Source organism: Cydia strobilella, chromosome 5, assembly GCF_947568885.1.
Source record: "Cydia strobilella chromosome 5, ilCydStro3.1, whole genome shotgun sequence".
Taxonomy (NCBI): Eukaryota; Metazoa; Arthropoda; class Insecta; order Lepidoptera; family Tortricidae; genus Cydia; species Cydia strobilella.
Window position 1 is genome coordinate 10,472,042 of NC_086045.1, and position 27,048 is coordinate 10,499,089.

General features: G+C 37.3%; 2 protein-coding genes across 2 annotated transcripts in view; one reads left to right on the forward strand and one right to left on the reverse strand.

Annotated features, from left to right (window-relative positions):
* Positions 1-10,201, reverse strand: part of LOC134741661 (nose resistant to fluoxetine protein 6-like) — a 54,777-nt gene extending 44,576 nt beyond the window's left edge. Inside the window, exon 1 of the mRNA XM_063674523.1 lies at positions 9,875-10,201. Within this exon, the coding sequence (XP_063530593.1) occupies positions 9,875-10,154 (280 nt within the window). The 5' untranslated portion in view covers positions 10,155-10,201. The remainder of the gene's footprint in view (positions 1-9,874) is intronic.
* A 2,133-nt stretch (positions 10,202-12,334) lies between these two features.
* On the forward strand, positions 12,335-25,287 carry LOC134741721 (glutathione S-transferase 1-1-like). Its single transcript, XM_063674614.1, has 2 exons — positions 12,335-12,470; positions 24,698-25,287. The coding sequence occupies exons 1-2, from the start codon at positions 12,335-12,337 to the stop codon at positions 25,279-25,281; spliced, it is 720 nt and encodes a 239-aa protein (XP_063530684.1). The 3' UTR covers positions 25,282-25,287.
* Positions 25,288-27,048: the final 1,761 nt, after the last annotated feature.

Consider the following 27,048-nt stretch of genomic DNA (forward strand, 5'->3'; position numbering starts at 1 on the left):
TCTATTGTTAAAAGAATAAGAGTTTGTTTAGGTCATTATGTACACGCACGGGTTTATCTACTTCTGCTGCTCAATGAGCCTATACCGTAAAACTGTACAACTTTGCCCGCTTTTTGCAGTCTTTTACTTTTTTTTCAAGTTTGTTGGTCCATATTGCATTACTTATCTGTGGCAATAACATATTGACATACTCTTCTTTGTGTGAGTGAGCAAACCATAGTCGAAATAAGTTTCTGTACTGTAGAAAATGGGTCTTAAACAGGCGGGCCAAAAAATGAAAAAATTTCAAGATTGCCCACTTTTACTTACAGTCTCTTAACTCCACGATTATCAACTTTATGGTCATGAATCAAAGTCTATAATCCAGAATAAACATGGCATAGTTTTGTCGTATAGGTATTAAGTCACTAAGTTCAGTAATTCCTCCAAACTTATGTAGTACTTTCCCTTAAGCGTCGCCCTATATCCTTAATAAAGGCTTTGGCCTCGGCACACCAAGGCCCAGCCGTCTCGACGGCAACCGGGACAAAATCATACACCTGTTCAAGGTTCGCGTACTTGCTGTGCTTGAACCTAGCAGCACTTTCAGCCGCTGCACCTGCCTTGTTCACCGTGCGCGCAAGATGAGTGGGAGCAAAAGTACTCACACACGTGGCATCCCAAAGTAAGCTGCGGCCCTACGCCCAAGGAACAAGCGTAAGGCCGTCCGGTCTCTTACCGTCCAAACGACTTAGACCCTGGGGCTCCATGATGCATGGGACGTTCGCCGACACCAAAGCTCGCCTTATTAAATCGTTAATGGCATAGTGCCTGGGTATCCTACCCACACACCGCAAGCATTACTAATTACCTTTACAATTATATATTCTTTACATATGACCTCTGGATTTTATAAAGTTCTATACACCGGCAACATTGTTGCATTCGCCGCATGCGTGACTGACAAAGACCACACCGCGAACATCGAATCCTATTCGTGTAAGTAAGTACCTAATTTTAAACTATTTACACACTAAGCGCCTAACAAATAAAGTGACGAAGCCCTCCAGTGGTGAAGACTTTTTCTTTAATATATGACATCTATTACAGTTTTTAATTTATATATAGTAGTGTGACTACTTAAAAAAAACACAAATCAAAATATTTAATAAAATAATTGTATTTGTTCTCAAACTTGTTCATAGATGGCAGCACCAGTCTCTCTCGCTACAACGTAAATCCGTAAGGAGTTCGTTTAGGAGGTGCAAGCGCGCACTGCTTGCCCTTAGAGCTGGTCAAAGACGCCTAGTCTTACTAAGATGGCATATAGTCGAGAAATTCGGACGGGCACCGCCGTGGCGGGGTGGCCGGCGTTAGCCGCGATAGCTAAGGACGCCGGTTCGAATCCGGCCTTCACCAAAGGAGGGCTTCGTCACTTTTTCTTTAATATATGACATCTATTACAGTTTTTAATTTATATATAGTAGTGTGACTACTTTAAAAAAAAACACAAATCAAAATATTTAATAAAATAATTGTATTTGTTCTCAAACTTGTTCATAGATGGCAGCACCAGTCTCTCTCGCTACAACGTTAATCCGTAAGGAGTTCGTTTAGGAGGTGCAAGCGCGCACTGCTTGCCCTTAGAGCTGGTCAAAGACGCCTAGTCTTACTAAGATGGCATATAGTCGAGAAATTCGGACGGGCACCGCCGTAGCGGGGTGGCCTAGGGGTTCATGGCGTTAGCCGCGATAGCTAAAGATGCCGGTTCGAATCCGGCATTCACCACTGGAGGGCTTTCGTCACTTTTTCTTATGCCTATGACATCTATTACAGTTTTTAATTTATATATAGTAATGTGACTACTTAAAAAAAAACAAATCAAAATATTTAATAAAATAATTGTATTTGTTTTCAAACTTGTTTATGATGAATATTACTAATAATTTCTGTACAAAAAGTAATGATATCCCATCAAAAACATCATTGTAAAATGAGAGCCAAGTTCCATATTAAGAATAGGTATGCGTCGTTGTTGACTTCGCCTGAAAAAGAATTGAGATCTACATATATGGGTGCCAAGTTCTAGTTCGCTTGGGATGTAATTAAAGTTCAGGATTTGACTTGGCTAGTTTTTATACCAACAAACTAAATTTTAGAAAAGTAACATAGACAAATATGAAAGCGTGTACGTAAAAACTAGCCAAGTCAAAGCCAAAACTTTAATTACATCCCAAACGAACTAGAACTTGGCACCCATATAAATCTCAATTCTTTTTCCGGCAAAGTCAAAAGCGACGCATATTCTTAATATTGAACTTGGCTCTCTTTTCACATTTAGGTTTTTGATAAGATACACATATGTGTAGTGTAGTGTGTAAGTTCAGGATTTGTCTTGGCTAGTTTTTATACCAACAAACTAAATTTTAGAAAAGTAACATAGACAAATATAAAAGCGTCTACGTAAAAACTAGCCAAGTCAAAGCCAAAACTTTAATTACATCCCAAACGAACTAGAACTTGGCACCCATATAGATCTCAATTCTTTTTCCGGCAAAGTCAAAAGCGACGCATATTCTTAATATTGAACTTGGCTCTCTTTTCACATTTAGGTTTTTGATAAGATACACATATGTGTAGTGTATATGTGTGTGTGTGTGTGTGTGTGTGTAGCGATGGTTTCAGGATAGGTTTTCACTCGTTAGGAGGCACTATTACAAGTTTGTGGGTGGTTTAATTTATTTCTTTAGCAGATGATATCAATTTACATTAATTTTGTACATATTAGGATGCGTCGCTGTTTTTTTTCGATTGCCTATCTTTTAACGAAATTAGATGCGATCATGCGGCAATGCGCGTCGTCTCGCGACCACTAGCGACCTGTCGCACCATGCACCTCGCGACGTCGCATATACATATCACCTGGTCAGTTATCACGAGGTACGTAAGTATACGATATTGGTATATAGACCTGTACCAATAACTTCTGAGGTTATAAGAATATTAATGTTGCTTATTTTTTATATATAGTTTCCAGACCATATACTAAACCTAAAAATAATATTTTGTGTCATCCTAGGTATTTGCTTAGGTAGAAATTTAGGTATTTCTTTTTTCAATCAGCATTCTGTAAAAAAAATATTCGAGACGAAATTCTTTGTTTCCCTGTAAAGGCAAAGTGGCTTCCGACGTACACACGCATTTTGTGTCATTTTCATCCACGGGTATAATGGCATTTAATAAATACCTAATATTGATCCTAAAACGCCTAAAAAAATATTAGAGTCGGTAAGTGAAGTGTTGTACTTTACAGAACATTGTTATATGTTATTCAAACAAATCCGTGTCAAATTCATCCACCGCTTTTATTTAAAAAAAAAATTTTTCTAATTAACACCCTGTATCTGCCACAAAAAAAAATTCATATTATTAAGTTTACGTCTACAATATTATAATACCACATTGAGACATCATTCATAATTTGGGTCATTTTGATCCACGGTTTTTTTACTATCTGGCAAAATAAAACTCAATTGAGCAAGAAGGGCGTGCGCGGGGAAGGGTACCTACGCGGGTGGGGTGCTTATTATACTTGCCGCAATATCAGCTGGCGACTGAGATCTTAATACTATCTCCTTTACCCTTGTTAAGACCAACCAAGAGATGGCATTATGAGCTGTCTCGCCACTTAGTTTTGCGATACAGTGTATTTATTTCATTCGGAGGCATAATTACATTGTCTTATCAATCTTACCGTAGTAGGTATATAAATATAATTAAAAATAAACTGTAGGCTGCACTCCTCATACTGACCAACATTTGTGACGTTCCTAATCAAAAGGTACCACTTTCTCTGACAGGTTATTTGTATAAAGATATAATCAAATTTCGTCTTTATGGTAAACGACAAAGTGGTACCTACCTTTTGATTGAGAATGCCACATCAGCGACTTAAAAATTACTTTTGTTTCGATTTTTAGTAGACTTTTTAAGTTTATTTTAAGACGCAATTTATTGTGATTTTTGTTATGTTTAAGCGTGGCAAGCAACATTAATTACATTGATGATGATGTTCATTAAATACAATATTTTTTCATACTATACTGAACTGTCACCCTATACATGAGAATGAACAGCGCCCTCTTGACAATGATCATATATTACTGGTCAGGCTTTAATATGTGTCATAATTTAGTAAAGTCCCCTTTGTGGATTCTAAGTTTCCGAGTTACAGCAGTTTAGTGAAAGCGTTTTTTTTTAATATAAATTAAGGGTTGAATAAAGAGGAAAGAAAATTTGATTATTTTTGCGCTACGACGCACGGTTTAGGAGATACAGCCTTATAAAGTTTTTTTTATTGTTTTTTTCTTTTTTTCTTTTTTACATTGTGTTTTTTGTATATTACTTTGGGGTTTCATAAAGGGGAACGAAAATTTAATTATTTTTGCGCTACGACGCATGGTTTAGGAGATCAAGCCCTATAAAGAAAAACTCTTTTTTTGCGTTTTTTTTTTTGTATAAATTAATGGTTACATAAAGGGGACCGAAAAGTTGATTATTTTTGCGCTACGACGCACGGTTTAGGAGATACAGCCCTATATAGATTTTTTTCTTTTTCTTTTTTACGTTTTTAAATCTTAATTAAGGGCTTCTTAAGGGCAACGAAAATTTGATTATTTTTCGCTACCATGCACGGTTTAGGAGATACATCCCTAAAGTTTTTTTGTTGTTTTTTTTTTCTTTTTTTTTGTCATTGCGTTTTTTGTTATTACTTTGGGGTTTCATAAAAGGGAACGAAAATTTTATTATTTTTGCGCTACGACGCACGGTTTAGGAGATACAGCCCTAAAATGATTTTTTTCTCTTTTTCTTTTTTGCGTTTTTAAATCTTAATTAGGGGCTTCTTAAAGGGGAACGGATATTGATTATTTTTGCGCTACGATGCACGGTTTAGGAGATACAGCCCTATAAAGTTTTTTTGTTATTATTTTTTTCTTTCTTTTTCTTGTGTTTTTGTATATTATTTTGGGGCTTCATAAAGGGGAACGAAAATTTTATTATTCTTGCTCTACGACGCATGGTTTAGGAGATACAGCCCTATAAAGATTTTTTTTTGAAATTTTGCGTTTTTTTAAATATAAATTATGGGTTGCATAAAGGGGAACGAAAATTTTATTGTTTTTGCGGTACCACGCACGGTTTAGGAGATACAGCTCTATAAAGTTTTTTTTCCTGGTTTTTTTTTGTTTTTTTTTTAAGTATTAATTACGGGTTTCTTAAAGGGGTTTTTTAAATTATTTTTGCGCTACGACGCATGGTTTAAGAGATACAGCCCTATAATGATTTTTTTTTTTAAATTTTGCGTTTTTTTTAAATATAAATTATGGGTTGCATAAAGGGGAACGAAAATTTTATTATTTTTGCGCTACGACGCATGGTTTAGGAGATACAGCCCTATAAAGATTTTTTTTTTTAATTTTGCGTTTTTTTTTTTAAATATAAATTATGGGTTGCATAAAGGGGAAGGAAAATTTTATTGTTTTTGCGGTACCATGCACGGTTTAGGAGATACAGCTCTATAAAGCTTTTTTTCCTGTTTTTTTTTTTGTTTTTTTTTTATTACGGGTTTCTTAAAGGGGTTTTTTTTAATTATTTTTGCGCTACGACGCATGGTTTAAGAGATACAGCCCTATAATGATTTTTTTTTAAATTTTGCGTTTTTTTTTAAATATAAATTATGGGTTGCATAAAGGGGAACGAAAATTTTATTATTTTTGCGCCACCACGCACGGTTTAGGAGATATTATATCTATATATATAGCTATAATAGCTCTATAAAGTTTTTTTTTTCTAATTTTTTTTTTAAGTTTTAATTAAGGGTTTCTTAAAGGAGAACGAAAATTTGATTATTTTTGTGCTACGATGCACGGTTTAGGAGATGCAGCCCTATAAAGATTTTTTTTGGTGTTTTTTTTTTCATTGTGTTTTTTGTATATTATTTTGGGGTTCCGTAAAGGGGAACGAAATTTTTGTTCTTTTTGCGCTACCACGCACGGTTTAGGAGATATAGCTCTATAAAGATTTTTTCCTGTTTTTTTTTTGTTTTTTTTTTTTAAGTATTAATTAAGGGATCCTTAAAGGGGAACGAAAAATTGATTATTTTTGCGCTACGATGCACGATTTAGGAGATTCAGCCCTATAAAGATTTATTTTGTTTTTTTTTTTCATTGTGTTTTTTGTATATTAGTTTGGGGTTCCACAAAGGGGAACGAAAATTTGATTATTTTTGCGCTACGACGGTTTAGGAGATACAGCCCTATAAAGTTTTTTTTGTTTTTTTTTTCATTGTGTTTTTTGTATATTACTTTGGGGTTCCGTAAAGGGGAACGAAAATTTTATTATTTTTGCGCTACGACGCACGGTTTAGGAGATACAGCCCTAAAATGATTTTTTTTCCTCTTTTTCTTTTTTGCGTTTTTCAATCTTAATTAGGGGTTTCTTAAAGGGATTTTTTTAATTATTTTTGCGCTACGATGCACGGTGTAGGAGATACAGCCCTATAAAGTTTTTTTGTTATTTTTTTTCTTTTTTTTCATTGTGTTTTTAGTATATTACTTTGGGGCTTCATAAAGGGGAACGAAATTTTTATTATTTTTGCGCCACCACGCACGGTTTAGGAGATATTATATCTATATATATAGCTATAATAGCTCTATAAAGTTTTTTTCCTGGTTTTTTTAAAAGTTTTAATTAAGGGTTTCTTAAGGGGAACGAAAATTTGATTATTTTTGTGCTACGATGCACGGTTTAGGAGATGCAGCCCTATAAAGATTTTTTCCTCTTTTTTTTCTTTTTTGCGTTTTTAAATCTTAATTGGGGGCTTCTTAAAGGGGAGCGAAAATTTGATTATTTTTGCGCTACGATGCACGATATAGGAGATACAGCTAATACAGCCCTATAAAGATTTTGTTTCTTTTTTTTTCATTGTATTTTTCATGTGTTACTTTTGGGTTACATAAAGGGGAACGAAAATTTTATTATTTTTGCGCTACGTCGCATGGTTTAGGAGATACAGTCCTATATATTTTTTTACAATGCATGTGCTCGAAAAGTGCGTTTCCTACGGAGCCATATCGTGCGGAAAGTACTGCTTTTCCGCACTAGTGCTTTTTGTTTTCATTTTTTTTTACAGTACATATGGTGCTACTTTCTCGCACTAGTGCGGAAAAGAGCACTTACCGTGCATATGTCGAAAGTTTAAAGGGCCATATGTACTGTAAAACGTACGATACACGTGCGAATAGGTAATTCGCAACTCGTGTCGATTTAAAACACTCCTTTTAATAATTAAACTTATTTGCCATGACATGTTTTTTTATTTACTCGCACAATGCATAGTAAAACATTGTATGATACACGTGCGTAAAGATGATTTCCGCACTTGTTGCATAAATAGCAATTTTTTTTATCAAAGAATGAAAGAAAGTCACGGTATTAATAACCAAATTTTACTTTAGTGGTACCTTTTCCCTATCACTGTCACAAATGTATGTGGCGTTCACGTAAACGCGATATTTTTAAGATTTCCCTGCGCAATGTTGCCAGCTCGCTCGCAAATCAAACATGTACTTACAGTTCTTTTGCATAATGGTGACATTGTACAATATCTATGAGTTTTAAATAGGTAAAAGATAATTCGATGCATTCTTTGCTTGCTTGTTGCTTGTTGTTGTGTTGTTTGCGTAACTTCTTTGAATAAGTTGCGTTAATTTGGCGCACAGGCGAAGTAAACATGCGTTGCGTACGGCAAGGTCACGCCGCGGCCCCACCCTGCACGGCCTCCGTTGCCCATTCAGACCGCCCGCTAGCTTCGTTTGAACGCAAATAATATTTTTGTAATATTTGTTTATGCAGTGGATGCAAGTGACACAAATTCATACATCTTATTTATCCCGCATTTCAAATTAATAAGATGTAAACTCTAATATCTTTAATATTCTTTTGTAACGGTGACAGCCTGTTACAACAAAATCATCAAATATCTTATGAAGCTATGCCTTAATAAGACACAAAATCATTTAATGGACCTATTTAAACGATTAAATTCGACCTAAGTAATTTTTTTTAACTCTAATTTTTTTTTGTGTCATTTAGAATATTATGACATAGTATCAGATTGCAGTGGACGTAATTGACACAAACTATGCTTTCACACTAAAAACACTATCCTAAATGCAACACAGTTACATGTTTTCTCTCGAATATTTTTTTCTCCAAGATAATTCAAAATAAAAAATAATTACCACAAAATAACAAATTACTAGAAAAGCAAATTATAAATATGACACAAAACAAAATGTAAGATTTACATCTTAACAAAGTATTCATAAGCGAAAACAGAATTGACTTTAATATTTTTATAACCTAGGGGTCAAAATATAGCCAGCGGTACAGGTCTAATAATTACCATTCTGCATAGCTATTGTTATGGGCATTATTTACGTATGCATCAATTTTGCAATTAGGGAACATAATGTCATTCAACCTATTGCATACATTTACAACTCATCAGCATAGTAACATGGGTATAATCTATGCATTATTTAATAATATACTATTAAAACTGAATAAGGTGTATATTAATGGAACCGTATCCAAAACTAATGTACCTCTACGTTTCGGTCGTTGTCACCGTATGTGGTGAGTAGAGCGGGGCTAAAAGGCCACCAATACTTTGAAATCAATTTTGCTAGGAATCCCAGTGGTTGGAGTATTTCGGAGATTACGAAGTGGATATGATACGATTGCTGCCTCGAGTAATGAGCTCTTGAGCGCCAGCAGGGGCCCATTTCTCAAACGATATTAGGCTGACAGTCCACGAACTGTCAAATCGTATGGGTTACCATGGCAACACACTAATAATATTAGTCTAATATCGTTCGAGAAATGCGCCCCAGGTGGGTAGAACCTGTCGACGGTACCAAAAACTGATGATATTTTGTATTTTATTTACCATAATATATACACCAATCAATAATATTTATTTACCAAATTATTGGTTTGGTTCTTCTGCCCCAGCACTGATCCTTTATGCATGCTTTATGCTTTTCACAGTCGGGGTTCAGATATCCAACGTAAACCCGGTTTTTTTATTGCGAATTTTGGTACAGTTAAGAACTGATTAAATTTTAATACAGGAAAAAAAAGGAACATACCTATGCATTTACTACCGTTGTCGTAAGACTCTTTTTTGCCCATAAACGTTCATTCTCATTACTTAAGTACTTAAGTAGTAATTAAATAGCCTATGATCTAACGACATTTAAAATGTTATACCTGAAGGTCCGGGCCCAAGCGTAGATGAAGAATATCGTATATTACACCTATTATTTATTTCTGCGGAACTTTGTGTTCTGATGAAATAATGTACGTACCCAATACATTCTTTGTATTTTTCATAAACTTCTATTAAATAAGAAATCGACTACCTCATCTCATAATTAAAATATTTTGGAAATACGCCAGAAAACGAAACGTTTTTATTACGTGAAGAAGTGAATTGATGTTGTCTTGTTGTCAGAAATAATTTTCGTAGGGTAGTTTTTGAAAACTTAAAGTTGACACTTTGTTTAATCAATGAATTGAATACCCAACAGGATAAGAAAATATAAGTAAATATCAACATTGTCATTGATAATGTACCAACAATGCGTATCCTATGAATGCATACATACTATTTTAATTTTTCATGCAGTTTTATGTTGGACACATTGGCCTATTTTACTTTTTAAGCATAAAATTACCTATTAGATGCATTGTTTAAGATTATTCTCTCACAATCAGTATTTTTAACATTACTACAAACTTCACTTAGTAAATAGAAAAATCGACGTACTTTTTAAAGCCCAAAGTTCCAGGCGCTCCAATCCCTCCAGGTACAATTGGCTATCCCTGCGGCACAGCTCGCTGGTCCCGTTGGTGGGCACCACGACCCTCGGGAACCGATCCCACAGCTCCAGCACCCCCACACTATCAACTTGCCGCTTGACATCGAAAAACGTCCTATTTAGAATACTGTCGTTAAACTCTGGCAGGGTAAGTTCTAAGCAGTCGCGCGCGCTAGTTAAAGTTACAATTAAGGTTAGTGCGACAAGCACGCTCCCGCGAGCGGCCATGGCGATGTCGGTATCAACAGTGATCGCAGCTGCGGTGCGCGCGAGTTTAACTAATGAACTATTTTATTTTGACGCGACAATGACATCTGTAGCCCTTATTCAGTAACGGCGCAACCGACACTAGTATCCTTTTATTGTTTGGCATTTTTAGACGATAGTTTAAGTTTGTTGTGTAATTAAAATATGTTAGGTCGCATGTCACGGCTGGGGTAGTATGGTAATGACTATTATAATTTTTCTTTCTGTTTCTGAACACTATTGCAAAAAGACGCGGGAAAATGATTGGACACTTAATACGACACGACTACTTCTTTAAAACTATCCTGGAGGGGCAGATAGGAAGGAAGCGGGGTAGAGGAAAACCCAGACGCAGCTTTTTAGATCAAGTGAAAGAAAAAGTAGGGGTCGTGTCATATCAAAAAGTCAAAGAGCTGGCGCGGGATAGGGAAAGCTGGAAGATACTCCACCGACAAGAGAATAACTCTTAAGTTAATGATGATGATTATAATTTTGGTGATAAACGATTGTTTTTAAGTTTCAGTTAAGACCGTACGGTTCGGACTGTACATTCATCTATTTTTACAGGGCAAGTAATTTGAATTTAGATTAGGCGGACTACAAGTGTCAACAAAAACGATACACTACTTACTTGTAAAAGATTTAAAACAGAGGTATCTCCATGATTAAGATCGTTTTTGTGTTTCGTACCCAAAGGGTAAAAACTAAGACTTCTCTGTCCGTATGTCTGTCTGTCTGTCACCAGGCTGTATCTTATGAACCGTGATAGCTAGACAGTTGAAATTTTCACAGATGATGTATTTCTGTTGCCGCTATAACAACAAATAATAAAAACAGAATAAAATAAATATTTAAGTGGGGCTTCCATACAACAAACGTGATTTTTTTGCCGTTTTTTGCGTAATGGTACGGAACCCTTCTTGCGCGAGTCCGACTCGCACTTGGCCGGTTCAGCAGCAGCAATTAGCACCTTCATAATTTAAGGAGGAGTCATATTTTGTTATTATGATTTAGAATCGTGCTAATTGTGCGAAGGTGATAATGACAAGGTGACAATCCCAAGCGTTTGTTTTAAAAATTAATATATCTGACACAACACAAACTGAATCATCCGAGGTTTTTTATTTATTTTAATACCCTTACCCTTTATCGAATATTTTATTGATCTTACTGAACTTGTTAATTTCTGTGTATCTCGCTTAAAGCATAGTAAGTATGTGTGAGATGCACAGAAGCCAAGGTGCTGTGTACAGCCAGTAGATTTTTTAAACAATCGTAGCGCTTTTTTACATCATAATATCTACGTTTCTTTCTCTATAACTTTATAGATTCGAAACCTGATTAAACAACTTTTGCTCGATAGAAAAAAAACCGGCCAAGTGCGAGTCGGACTCGCGCACGTAGGGTTCCGTACCATTATGCAAAAAACGACAAAAAATCACGTTTGTTGTATGGGAGCCCCACTCAAATAATCTGGAGGCACGGTAGTGCCCCCGCCAAGACGAACAAATCAATAGGGCAAGGGCACTACCTACCTTTTCTCGAAGCGCTTTGTCGTTTCTTTGAACCCTCATGGATTTGGATCTGGATTTTGGGTTTGGATTACACCAGATAAACAAAATTCTCGAGCTATGATGCCAATAGTGGACTAATTGTGGTATTTTCTATAAAAAGGGACCTTATTGTCGATGGCGCTTACGCCATTATAAGCGATGCTCCGATATAAATACAATGCCGCGCCACCGCGCACCAGCACCCAGAAGTCTTCACGGCAAGGGGAACAAACAAGTATCTTGTTAGCCCCCAGTACTTTGTCCCTCTTTAGGGACGCCGCCTGCTCAGCGGCAGCTCCCGCCGATCGCACGGTGCGGCCAAGTAGCGTGGCGGCGAACGTACTGACGCGGGTGGCATCCCACAAGAGGCACTTACCCTTCTCCCACGGCACCAGGGTCAAACCTTCCGGCCTTTTGCCATCCGACCGGCTAAGGCCTGGCGGCTCGAGCACACATGGGACATTGATTGACACCAATGCTCTTCGAATAATATCATTTAACGTGTGGTGCCGTGGGAACCTCCCCGCGCACCGACAACAGTTCAAGGCATGGTGCCCGTTGCTCTCTACCATAGACCCGCAGATGCATACAAACATCGCAGCCTAGACGATGAGCGTGAGCAACGGCCACCCGCAACGAGTCGTTGTCGAGCAGGGTGCCAAAGTTCGGGGAGGGGAGGGCGTGCAACCAAGCCCCAGATTCCGGGACCGAAGCCGCGTTCAACCTGGCTTTATCAGCACCAGAAGTATTATTTAACAGACTGTCAAACAGCCGCTTAATGCCAACTTCGTCTCACAAGCGCTGAAGGAACGGCTTTGCAGGTACTGGCGCACCCGGATTGAGAGCCTCCCAGGCCGATAACGCATCGGAAGCGAAAGGTATTACGGCCTTGTCACCATCACAGGATAAAATCTTAGTGGCAAGGTCCACTACCCCCGCCGCCGATACCAGGAAGGCCGGAAGACACACATCCCGCACGCGCAGTATACCAAGCCCGCCCCTACGTACTCGTATGCAACGAAGCCAAGGTTCATTGTCCCAAATCTAAAGCGAAATTAAGCACACACTCAGTATATTCCTTTACCACAAGGTCGAAGGAATCAATGTGGCCGGGGTGCAGTGCAGCCAGGCAGGCACAGTACGCAGAAAGTACGTCACCTTGGGAACAGCAAAGCAGGACCTCAACAAAGTAAGCGCCATAAGCTCGGCTCACAAGCCGAGAGCTTTTTTAGCCTCTCACCAGCGGACCTAAGAAGCTGCTCTCTCACCTTGAAGGCATCAGGTATAGCTGCGGGGAAAGTCGGAGATCCCAAAAGATTCAATTGGCGCTACAGGGAAAAAACTCTCATTATTACTGGAGTTGACCTCGAGTCCCAACTCCCGAAAAAGTGGAAGGACCGCATGCAGATCCCGTTCGACCTCCTCTTGCCTACCCTCCAGTGCCGTCGTCGAGGTACCAAACGTTACAGGCGTCTATGAGATAGTTACTAAATTTAAGTTCAGGAATGCACCCCTGAAATAAACGAAAAAAAAACATGGTGTGTATAGACTGTATAGAGTTTATCCATAAATCAAGTATAGGTACATTGATTTAATAAATCCTACTGTGAATAATTTGCGATAAAAATACATACAGTGATGTACAGGATGTACCTAGACCAGGTGATGGCGGGGTGCCTCCTTTTCCTTTAGCTTTAGGATATTGAGATTTGCTTGTCCTTGAATTGGCATATAAACTATAATAAATAATACTTTTTTTAAATAGACGTTCTCTTAGATCTTATCTTAATTATTATAGGTAAGTTAGTAAACTTAATCTTTCACGGCAATAAAGTATAATGGGTCAAATAATGTATTTTCCTTATCTGTTGTTAATAAAGTAATTATTACCTACTGCGTTTTCTTTAACGATGGACAAAGGGCATTTTGTCAACTGTCTAGTCAGCATGACCGCCACCATATTAATTTGAATTACCATTAACCTTTGGTATAACGATTACTGGTTTTTGAAGATACAAGAGGGGCGTTTAACAAATGTTCGTTATGATAATGAAAAGAGTACGATGTTAAATTAATCTACCCTTTAGCATACTTAACTCTTGTATATGAATTAATTAATTCAGTAGTACCTATTTTACAAAATTGTTAACTTAAATTACTTGAAGCATAGTTATCAATATCAAAAAGTTTTGTAACGCCCATCGTACCGTAAAATGCTTACTTTATTTACATGTAATCGCACAATATACCGGCAGATTTTTTTAATTTTAATATATCCAACAAATATTACTTTTAATAAAATAAAAATCAAATTATCCATGGAAAACATGATTTGCAAAAATATGTAACGGCTGATTATTCTTAGCGTTTTCTGGGTTGTCTCCATAAAATACATACATAGTAAAAGTTTTTCAGTGTGACCTATTTACATAGCTTTTTGTGTCGTTTTCAAGCAAAAGGAACCACATTGTCGGTAGCTACAAGGACGCTCTGACAGGTATTTCGTATAGATATAAGCAATTTTCGTCCTTATTGTAAGCGACAATGTGGTACCTACAGACGTAACAAAATCATCCTGTATTATCATTATGTTGAAGACTATAAAATTGTGACGTCCCATGGCTAAAGGTACCTTATGGCGGGTATAGTAAAGTTGTGAACATCCCAGCAATTTGCAATAAATAAGCTATCGATAACACAAAAGATCAACCTCCTAAGTTGTGTATTTAACAATGTATTTTTTTTGAGGAGCTGGTTTTTAATAATTTAAATAGATTTACATAACAGTGCCACAAATATAATAAATTCCTCGTCATAATAATCTTAAAAAATACCAATACTTTGTATGTAAAGAAAAGCAATGTACCTTTTCTGGTTAAGTTACATGATGAGGCATGATGATGATGGAACAGTTAGGATAAACTAATAATATTTTGGGGTTAAGATGGTATAAACCGTCTGTTTCTTATCAATAATATATTCTGGTTGGAAAAGAAGACAGCCGGCTTTGAGGTTCGATGACCTCAGATATTACCTATGGCAATGCGTCGGGTATTGGCATTTTTCAGCAATCCAATGGCAAATTTATTGCACGCAATTGAACCAAATGAAGAATATTTTACTTAAGAAATACTTAACGAGAGTAACTTTGGTATAATACCAGCCTACTTGGATTTGTAATGTCGTCGATGTACGGTTATAATATTGGTTAGGCGCCCCCCGACCAGAACTGAAATGGTAGTACAGTTCCCTACCAAACTTATTTTACCGTATTGACTCTTTTTGGGAATTTTCAATAACTCCGCCATAAGGTACCTTTTCTGCTAAACTTTAAGACGACATTACTAGGCTTATAACTTACTTATAACAAAAATAAAAACAGGTAGGTAAACCAACATTAAGCATTAAGGTTACAGATTACACAATAAAAAAAATTGAGCATTTTTTCACCTTTTTACAAAATGTGACGTTTTCAACCAAAAGACATTGTCGCTTGTCGATAAGGTTGATTTCTAATTGAAGCTATATGGAAATAGCGCCTTACTGACAAGCGACAATAAGTACCCTTTTGGTTGAAAATGGCACAAATATTTAATATTTCCAAAAGTAGAAACCCTCATAAGGAAGGCCACAAATAATGAAACTTACAGTTTCAGTGAAAGTAAATCTTATACCTTTAAACGAGCAATTTTATTCTTGTATATTTATATATTTCGGGGATCTCGGAAACGGCTCTAATGATTTCGATGAAATTTGCTATATGGCGGTTTTCGGGAGCGAAAAATCGATCTAGCTACCTAGCTAAGACCTCTTATCTCTGGAAAGACGCGCATTTTTGAGTTTTTACATGTTTTCCCACCCATGTTGTCTCCCAGATATTCACACATTAATTGTGTAAATCACTACTCGAAGCCAAATATTATGTACCAAACACATCACTAGCGTCAGATAATGTACCCCGACTTACTCATGTTTCGACTGTAGCTAGTCGCTACGATAGCTTATAAATATTTATGTCAATAGGTACGACATAAGCCTTAGTCATGCTTTTTAGGGTTCCGTACCCAAAGGGTAAAAACGGGACCCTATTACTAAGACTCCGCTGTTCGTCTGTCTGTCCGTCTGTCTGTCAGCAGACTGTATCTCATGAACCGTGATAGCTAGACAGTTGAAATTTTCACAGATGATGTATTTCCGTTGCCGCTATAACAACAAATACTAAAAAGTACGGAACCCTTGGTGGGCGAGTCCGACTCGCACTTGGCCGGTTTTTCTATTATGTAGGTAACTAGATATTTATACATATAGTTACCAGGGATCGGGTACCGGTATTTTTTGTATGGGAAAGAAAACGGTATTTTTTCGTTCTTTGCTAATTATTTCATTTCTAATTGGGCAATCTAATAATGCGATGTCGTTACCTAAAAACACAACTGAGTCCTACATTTCGAGTACAAAATATTTCGAATTATATGGTTATTTCGATGGTTTTTGCAAAAAACCGGTTCTGATCCCTGATAGTTACTATTAAACCGGTCTTACGACCGACCCTACAGGGTGGACTCCCGCGGCCTTCGGTAGGTCAATCCTCCTTGTAGGTATTAGAAGAACCTAAGTAGTAGAAAGTGAAACCAATATAGGTAGGTTTTACCACTATATGACTTCAGCAAATATCTGACTCTTGCTCGATTAAGTATCTATAAGCACTTCATCTAGTTAATCTATAGGCTGCAGGTACTTAAGGCCGTTCCATCGGTTTGCCGCTGTCTCTGTCACATTTCGCAAGAAAGAACGGGAAAGAGCATGCGCGCCAAGTGTCCATTTTGATCGAATTTTGTCGATTTTTATTTATTTTAAAAACGTTACCCTACAATATCGAAATTCGAAAGCTATGAAATTACTATTTAAGTTAAGATTGTTTTTTCTTCTTTTTTTGTTTATAGTATCACATAATAAATAACCGAGTAAAGTTGGATTAAAAGTCCGAGTTAGAGGTTACTTTGGGAATTAATTGTATCGAGCGAAGTGTCATAATTCGTGTATCGGAAGCTATGATATTAAAGATAATATAGTCAAGAACTACATATATTTTTTCCACGTCTACGAATATCAACGCCTCTTAGAAAAACATGATCATATAAGGAGATTTTTCGCCTTCTGGCTCAGGGAACCGCCTTAATAAAAATACAGAGAGCGAAACACTGGTTGCCTCGACCCGCTCCGGCCCTTATGCACATTAGCGAATTTGTTCTACTAACTTGATTATGCATGGTCGTTAGTCTGCAGATTATCTAGTAAATCTGCAGATTATTTAGTTAATGTATGAAATGAAAATCGATCCATTTAATCATGCTCTTCTAAATAATCTGCAGATTGACAAGTTAATTGATTTAGGAGCATTAGTAAAATTAGATTCTGTTATAGTACTAAGTGCATAATACCACGGAGTAGCATAATACACATGCATTATACCCATTAGGTAACTAGGTAGGTAATCTGACCAATGTGTAAGTAACTGTACGATAGTGTTAAATTTTACTAATAGCAAAAAACGGATAATGAGAATGTGACATGAGTTACGTAATTCCTTCGCGCTACGAGATGGTGATCGCTTCCCATCAGGCGGCTCGTCTGCTCGTTTGTTGATTACCACATAGAAAACTGCATATTCAAAGCAGTATGCACTTTTGTATTGTCGCTTGAGACACATTTTTGCATTTACTACCCCTACTACTAGGTACAATGCTGACACCTATATGTAGGTAGGTATATTACCATGTCACCCGAAATGGTAGGTTAGCTATAAGTAAGCATAAACACCGTCAAATATGTATATATCAAAGATAGATATAACTCCGTAATAGATGGATACAGTCTAAGGAAAAAACGTGCCTCGAAAATCAAGAAAATTTGATTCTCGTTCAGAGGGCGCTACTAGCTTTGGCCTACTGTCGTATAGATGGCGTTGACGGTTTCGTTTGTTATTTAACAATTTTAACGCATATCAGTGAAAGAACATGGGTCAAAATCATAAAAATAATTAATGCAAATAAAAAAAATCAATTACCCATATTTAAATACATTTTATCGTATTTTTATAAATCTTCATTTTTAGTTTTAAAGTGTGTCGACAGATGGCAGTGAATTTACTTAGGTTACAAAATTTACTATGACAGTACCGCTCTAGTATAAGTTACTCTATGTTAAAATTAAGTATTTCTAAGGTTTAATTACTTACAGGCTAACGATAGGTGAGCTTGAAAATAATAAAGTTCGCGTTAAAAGTAAACGAGAAAATAATATTTTAACTTGCGGGGATACTCTGTAGTTGAAGCTGCGTAACTAGTTCTAGGAATAGAATGAGAAAATAAAAATAATAAACGCAATTTACTTTATCCTCGCTTACTTTATACTTGCCTTCTACTGGTTAGCAATTTAGCATTCCAAAGAAGTCATTGCAGTGGCTATTTAGAACGGACGGGGCCGGGGCCTTCACACATACCTGCAGGCTCTCCAACCCTTCGGCTCTCATCAGGACCATACACTATAAGGAGTGAACGTGTGGGTCGTACTGAACAACTTTACATATGATATGGGGCCAACTCCGATATTGCGAAAAAAGTCTACTTGTCCTGAAAACACCGATAATTCAATCAATTCGCGAAAAGTTATGAAACAGCAACACATGTATAACCTACCTACCCTAGGTGGGTTATACATGTATAACCTACCTACCCTAGGTGGATTATGTGTGTGTACTATGTCCCCGCGATCGTCACAACACACTTGCCGCTTGACCGCTGCAGTAAAGAATATTTACTTACTTACTTGCTTACTTACTTCCATGCAGGTGGCAACATCCAGCCTCCGTCCCGATTGAAAGTCCCGTAGTGACTGTAGTGAGTGCAGTGTGCTTGACTTCGTTCGATACAGCCGCCCTACCAGACCTTCACTTGACGACTCCATCTGCGGACTGCCCCGCGCCCCCCGCCCCCGCCCCATCAGCGCGTGCGCAACGAGCGACGAGGCGGGCGGCGCGGGCAGTGCACGACGTACAACCGCCGCGGACACTCGTGCCTGAGGATGGATTCCCAAAGAATCCGAAACATGTCGCTAAAAGCGACTAAAAATAATAGTGAGTAAAAACCGTACTGATAAATATTTTGAAATATGTCTCACGATAGTTTAAGTGCGAACATTCTGATGTTTTGACAAAACCTAATACGTAGGGAGCCGGCGATGCTAAATGTGTAGTTACTGGAGCGTCGTAGAGACCTAATGGAATCGAAAGATTGGATGATAAGAATAAAAAAGGGGTTATATAAAGTTTTCTTTTCGAGCGAGCAGGAAAGTGACTACAGTTTTTTTTTTTCGGGAGGTTGGTGGAGGGTTAAAAACAATTCGGTTGGGGTATAGCAAAAGGGGCCCGATTTTAGGACTTAGAAAATTTACGAGCAAAATTTTTTTTTTTGCATTTTTGCTCCTTTTTATTTTTTTATTTTCAAGTAATCATTAAAATAAGCCTCTTTTATTGAGAGAAGTTTTTTTATAAACTTGATCATATCATTTTTTTATAAAATTCCTTGTATGTAGCCAGTTACGAATTGGGCCAGAGTGGAATTGTTTGGTAAATAAGTTTTGTAACTAGCTACAAAATGGGAATCCAAAATTACATTAAATCAATAGGTAGGTAGGTTAGGTTCGTTAGGTAGCTTCAAATGCCCGAAGGGCAAACCGCCCAGAAATAGGAGCCCCGCGAAGCGGGGCTCCGTCTAGTTGCGTTGTGAAGTAAATTTTTTTTAAAGAAATAGTCCGACGAACTCCAGCTAACTAGTTCTAACTATTTCTGGGCGGTTTGCCCTTCGGGCATTTAAAGCTACCTAACGAACCTAACCTACCTACTGATTTAGTGTAATTCCCATTTTGTAGACAGTTAGGTACAAAACATTTGCCAACCGTGGCTAGGAATAATCCATTTGAGTAAATTTTCTAAGTCCAGTTGCGCCCCCTTTGGACCGCTGTAGTTCTTAAACGGGCAAGTTAATCAAAAAATTGTAATCAATAAAAGATGCTTATTTTAATGTGTTCTTTAAAGTTCTAATCAAAAAAGTTGCAAAAATGAGAAAAAATTTTTTTTTTTATGAAAAATTTCTATGTCCTAAAATGGGGCCCCTTTTGCTATACTCTGACCCCAGGTCGCATTCACACTTGTTGGTCCGGTCGCGTTCACAATCGTTGGTCTGTCCAAACACACTACACTCACGGTGTCACTACGCGTGTTTGATTCGGATATCACTGGTTTTTTACACAAACAAATCACAGGATTCCACACATTTGACATATCACGGTCTATATCCCGGTCAATTTAAGTCTAGCGAAAGTTTCATTTCTTCAATAGATATGTTGACGTGAATACAAACATATAAGAATGCTCAGCTTTTGTATTCATACATAAGTAACAGAAATTTGGTTTCTAAATTTTACCTATCTTGTTGTGAGTACACCATTGTTGCGAGTAAAAAAAATCTTTAAAATGTGATTGCCATAACGTTATTTTTATAAAATCACTGTGTTCGATTGTTGTAGGTAATTCCATGACAAAATATCCACCCGTTATTATTTTAATAAACCAGTTGTAATCTGAGCTCTGTGTTGTACAGTTATTGGTGACTAATTAGCGAAAATATTGGAAGATATTTATTATATTTGTGCTAAATTATGGTTCAAATCATTCAAATGTAGTAAATCAAACACCGAGCTCAGATGACAACTGGTTTATTAAAATAATAACGGTAAATATCTTGTTTTAGAACTATCTACAACATCTTTCCCTTAAAAATAATAAGCATGCATACTAAACTTATGTACTTATATATAACTAAAGTAAACTTAAGAATAACACACTTGTTAATTACTCATTCCTCTCCTCTCTGTTTCAAAAGTGAAAAGGGAAAAAAAATAACAAAATAGAAGAGAGAATAATAATAATACAGATAAAATTAGCGTACATAATACCAATAGACTTATTTAAGTTATTTTAAATGAGTACAAGTAAATTGGTATACCTAAAATAAAGCATTGATATAAATACCCATTTTGCGAGCTCTGTTGCGAGCTCTGTTACGAACCAGTGTGGGCTCGTTTGGCTGAGTAGTCTGGGTAGTAACTAGCAAAGAGGATATAATAGGATAGAGTGGTACTGTCATAGTATATTTTGTAACCACAGTAAATTCACTGCCATCTATCCACACCCTTTAAAACTAAAAAATGAAGATTTATAAAAATACAATAAAATGTATTTAAATATGGATAAATGTTTTTTTTTTATATTTGCATTAATTATTTTTATATGATTTGACCTATGTCCTTTCACTGATATGCCTTAAAATTGTTAAGTAACACACGAAACCATCAACGACCTCTATACGAGAGTAGGCCAAAGGTAGTGGCGTCATCTGATCGAGAATAAAATTTTCGTGATTTTCGAGGCACGTTTTTTCCTTAGACTGTATCCATCTATTATGAAGTTATATCTATCTTTGTAACTAGTAATGCTCGTACACGGGTTCGGAGCCTGCTCGAGAGCAGGCGCGGCAGTTGAGTCGGCACACTTTCATCGAGCGGACTCGAACCCTGTCCCGGCGGCTGCGCGGTCAGTGGCGGTGGCCCAACCGGCTCGCATTTATTTAAATGTGCGATTACGCCGGTATTCTATACCTCTCTGACTTTTTATTATGTATAACCGAGAAGTACTACATGTTTTTACAATTTTCCCTCTCATTTTATTAGTCATACTAGTGTGGTCCATTATTATTACGTTATCGCAAACATTTAATTTTGCAAGATGCCTACATCGTTTGTCATAGTTTGTTTTTGTTTTATTTTGTTGCTTAATTAGTGCCTTATGACATCGCAAATTCATATTTACCGGTTCTAACAAACTATGATGAATGGGCAGCCTGTAATTAAACCTTCGACTTCCATTAACAATTGCGCGGGAGAACCACACGGCGTATTTCTGTAACTTAACAAATCCGTCTAATCTTTGACTCACTGAATCACTGACCGCGCAGCCGCCGCCGGGACAGGGTTCGAGAACTTCGAGACGTTCGAGACCGCTCGATGTAAAAGTGTGCGCCTGGTGTCGAACCGGCTCCGAATCCGAACCCGTGTACCTACCTACACTTAGGTACTAATACCCAGACTACTCAGCCAAACGAGCCCACACTGACTCGTAACAGAGCTCGCAAAATGGGTATTGATATCAATGCTTTGTTTTAGGAATACCAATTGTACTCATTTAAAATCTATGACTGTAGACTGTATACGTCTATGTATGTATGTAGTGTGTAGCGTATTATGTAGGTACGCTAATTTTATCTATATTATTATTATTATCTCTTCTCTTTCTTTCATCAGTTATTTAACTAAAATAAATTACAGTAAGAATATAAAAACTTAAAGATACTTAAACAATAAACAAATTACAAACTAAATTAAACGATAATACTAAAAATAAAGTTAAAATAAACTTCAAAATACTTACGTAAGAAACAGTCTTACGTCTTCTCTTTTGTTTATTTTTTTTCCTTTTCTCTTTTGAAATGAATGAATGAATGAGTAAGTGTGTTTCTTCTCAAGTTTACTTTATTTACATTACATATACATAATATCATGCTTATTATTTTTAAGTCTCATAACAAGATCTACTCTTTTAATAAACCAGTTCTCATCTGAGTTTGGTGTTTGATTTACTCAATACTACATCGATATAATGGCTCCTCTACACGATGGGCGATTATACTGGCCCACTAAGATGGGACAGCGTGTGGAGAGGGTAGTGGTGTCGGATGGCTTATGGCGCGGCGGGCTGGCCATGGGATGACCACTGTGTCGGTTTTTCTTCCGCACATCAAAGGTAGTGGGATGGTAGTGGGCCAGCGATGGCGCGTACGCATCTACGCGTGCGTGGCCCATTCGATAGTGGGTGCTCTCAACTATCGCATGGCCATGTCGCTGGTCCAGCGCTGGGCCATAAAAGATAGTATTATTTTTACATATATTTTCCAAAGGCAGTCAAACTCTTCTACCGTTTATAAGTTACGATTATTTCTTGTTTTTTCTCTGTAGTTTTTTGCTCCAGTGGCAAATTTTGATTTTACAGGTTACAACATTATTGATTTCTAACGACAAAATATATGTACTCGTATGTTGTGTTTATTTATGTATTTGTTTATTTAATCTTTATTGCACCAAAGAAAAACTTATCGTACAAAAGGTGGACTTAATGCCAAAAGCATTCTCTATCAGTCAACCTTAAGGCAAAGCAGAGATTTATTGTAAGCATCAATAACCTTCCGTAATACAAAACTCCCTAAACAATTAACTTACACCTTATTCATAATTTCCCAATAAATGTAAGAAAGATATCCATGACCCTAGGTTTTAAACAATACATATGTTGACTTTATAATAGAACATTGCGTAGGTACTTAGGTATTCATTATGGACGTAGCGCACAAGGTCGGATAGGTACCTACTCGCTGTGTATTCTTTTTGGCGCTGCGGATGTGGAACGAGTCCACTAAACCACTGTCATACGACCTCGAGAACCGTAACAAATATGTGTGATCGGAGCCCATTTATGATGGGACCGTCAATTCACCGTGCTTGGTGAGATTGTAATCACAGCCGTAAGTATAGGTCTAAGAAAAAAACCGCACGAACTGCGCTCTTCATTGTTTGTCTTTTGATTTGAGTCCTACTTGAGATGATATCTGACAAAAAAATTGTCGTGCTCATGAAATTAGGAATCCTGAACAAGTGAACAATCAAAAACAATTGACCTTAGGCTTACTGAGCTCTAAACTCCACGTTGCTAGAGTTGCTAAGAAGATATTGGGACTCGTTCCGTCAGTAGGTATATAGTACCTATTTGTATAGTATTCCTCATTGACATAATATTACCTCGTAAAGACTGGCCCAACAACAGGCAATACGACGACCTGTTTTTTCCTTATTATTAGATTGCCAATATACAAAATGGCTGTCAATTTAATTGATGCGCCCGCGCAGATTACATAGAAATAAGAAGAGCCGCCACTCAAAAACACAAGCGTGCGGTACTTGCTAACTACTAACTTACGTCGGCAACATGAATTAACTAAGTAGTTATTAATTTGACTTGACCGTTATTATTATTTATTTAATAAAATAAAGTATTCTTACTATAATCATAGCCCCGCAAAACTCAATAAAAAGTTTGACTGTGGGGTCATCAGTCTCTAGTTACATATGTACTTAACTTAAATTATATAGTATAGTAGTGCAATTACTACAAAATATTGAGGTAGTGTATTTTTAACATAGATTTAAATTTAGACTTCTTATTTTCACATCTTATGGCCTCGGGCAAACTATTAAGTAAGTATGGAATTCTTTTCCTAAGGGTTCTAAGAACTTCTATCCCCGTAGTAGTTATTAATTCTAGGAACCCATAGTTTGCCTGAAGTCACAGCCTTTGTGATGTGTGTGTGATTAACTGGTGTTAATGCATCCTCTGAGTTAAGCTCTAGCCGGTGATGTGTGTGTGATTAACTGGTGTTAATGCACCCTCTGCTCCTGCCGGCCATGGTTATTAGGTATTTATGTTTTAAACTGACAGGTAAAATATTGCAAATTTTGAATAGAAGTCTGTAGTTACCTTTACATTTGAGTTTAGTTTTATGGTTAACAAGTAATTTTAAAATTCTGATCTGCATATTTTCTAATTTATCGATATTGGTCTTAGTTGTGAGCCCATAGCTGTCAAGAGGATAGCTGCCATATAGAGCCCATAGCTGTCAGTATTGAATCTACAAGTGAAATGTATAGACATCTAAGTGTACTAATTAGGAACTTTGAATTTTAAGTGAAAGAATTTACCTAATAAAACTAAGTTTTTCATAAATAAAATTAACATGATATGACCAGGAGAGGTGCTCGTCTACTTTGATTCCAAGGTAAGTAATACATTCTACTTGTTGTATAGGTTAGAGAGAGAACAGCTCAAGCCTGAATACCTGAAGCTGAACCCCCAGCACACAGTCCCCACGCTGGTGGACGACGGACTCTCTCTGTCGTACCTGGCCAACAAGTATGGCAAGGGCAGCACCCTCTACCCTGAGGAGCCCCGCGCGCGAGCCCTTGTAGACCAGCGGCTGTACTTCGACATTGGAACACTGTACCAGAGATTCGCTGATTACTTCTACCCACAGATATTCGGCGGCGCGCCCGCTGACCAGGGCAAGCTACAAAAGATCGAGGAATCCCTCAAGTTCCTGGACACATTCCTCGAAGGCCAGAAGTATGTGGCCGGCCCCAACCTGACCCTCGCCGATCTGAGCCTCATCGCCAGCGTCTCCAGCTTCGAGGCCACCGACATCGACTTTAAGAAATACTCTAACGTTAAGAGATGGTACCAGACCGTCAAATCCACAGCTCCTGGTTACCAGGAAGCCAACGAAAAGGGTCTGGAAGCTTTCAAGGGCCTCGTCAACAGCATGATGAAGAAGTAACCGCCCCGCCCACGGCATCCGCTCACTGTTGTTTGCAATCACACATGCGTTCTGTAAGAACGAATTTCTATGTTTAAGATATTTTATGGCACAAAATAAATTTTATAGGTTTACAGTTACAGTTATAGTTGTTTAGGTGAAAGCAGTGGAAAGTATGGGCATATAATTTTGAAGGGATATTCTTAATTGGTAAGTACGGTGAATGAATTAGTAAGAACTTGGTTTTATTGGAGTTGAGAACTATCCGATTATCGTGAGACTACTTGACGACCGAGTTAATGTCTTCCTGAACTAGACGGAAAGTGTCCTCAAGGTCAGTGCCCGCGCGCAGGGCGCATAGGTCGTCTGCGAATATGTGCGCTGAGCAATGCTGCAGCACACCGCACAAGCTGTTAACGTGCATCAAGTAGCAGACAGGACCACAGCCCGAGCCTTGAGGCACCCCATACTCCACGGCGCACTCACGACTATAGGAGTTCCCGACCCTGACCTTGTAGGAGCGCGAGGTGAGATAGTCGCGGAACTATGGGTTCAGCGGCTCGCTCACTCAGCACTCGTGCATGGCCTTCAATAAGGCATTCGATTCTAAAGTATCGAACGCCTTTTTGAAATCAAAGAATACGGCTAATACAATTTTTTTATCATTTAGGTAATTATTAATTTCGTCTGTAAATTTTGACAATAGAGTCGAGGTACTTTTTTCCTTTTTGAAAACCGTGTTGACTGGGAGTTAGAACATTATTTTTACTAAGATAGGTACTAAGCTGGTCAGTTATAAATTTTTTCATAATTTTATCAATACTGGATAATATTGCAATAGGTCTATAGTTAGAAAAGGATTTACGATCTCCTTTTTTGTAAATCGGTCGAAGTATAGTCTCTTTTAGTTTACTAGGAAATTTATGATGTTTTACGGATAAATTATTTAATCTGGCAAGGACAGGACTTATTTTGTCTGCGACGAGTTTCATGTCAGACATGCGTATGAGGTCGCTGCCCGGAGACTTGTTTGAGTTCATGTTTTTGACTACTTTTTTAATTTGACGCATCTGACTTTTTAACATAATTATCCCTATAAATCAACCGTGCTGACTGGGAGTTAGAACATTATTTTTACTAAGATAGGTACTAAGCTGGTCTGTTATACATTTTTCCATAATTGACCGAAGCGTAGCGAAGGTCTACGGTTTGACTCGCGCATTTTGCTTTTGTATGTCCGGATGTTCTCCTCTACAGGTCGCAATTCTCAACTGATCCTCGTGAAATTTTGTGAACAAATTCTATGACTAAATAGAATTTTTTTGTCGATCCGGTTTTTGGAATTTTTTCAAAATGGCGGAGTCGTAATAGCTCGCGCCTAAACAAATAGTCGTATCGATATCATAACAGTATTTTCTTTTTAAGGTATGTTTACAGATTAAATGTCGAAAAATGCAGAAAGTTTGTATTGCTGGCTTTGGAGGTATTTAGATATTTAGTTTTTACTCGAGAATGAGTAGCTGAATTTCGTCAGCTTAGGTAAGCACTATCATGGCGTGTTTTGCAAACATTCGCTTTTTTCGTTTGCACCGGGTGGTCCCTGGTTCGATCCCCAGTAATTGTATGCTGCTACATAACTTTTTGTATTTTGTCTTTTACACTTAAAGTTAAATTTCGTATTGTTTTTTTTTATTTGTTTTTTATTTTTCTATTTTGAAATTAATTGATCAAGCGCAGGCTTAGCGTATTCGTTTCATTTTTACAAGCTTTTATTTAACTAGCCCTAAA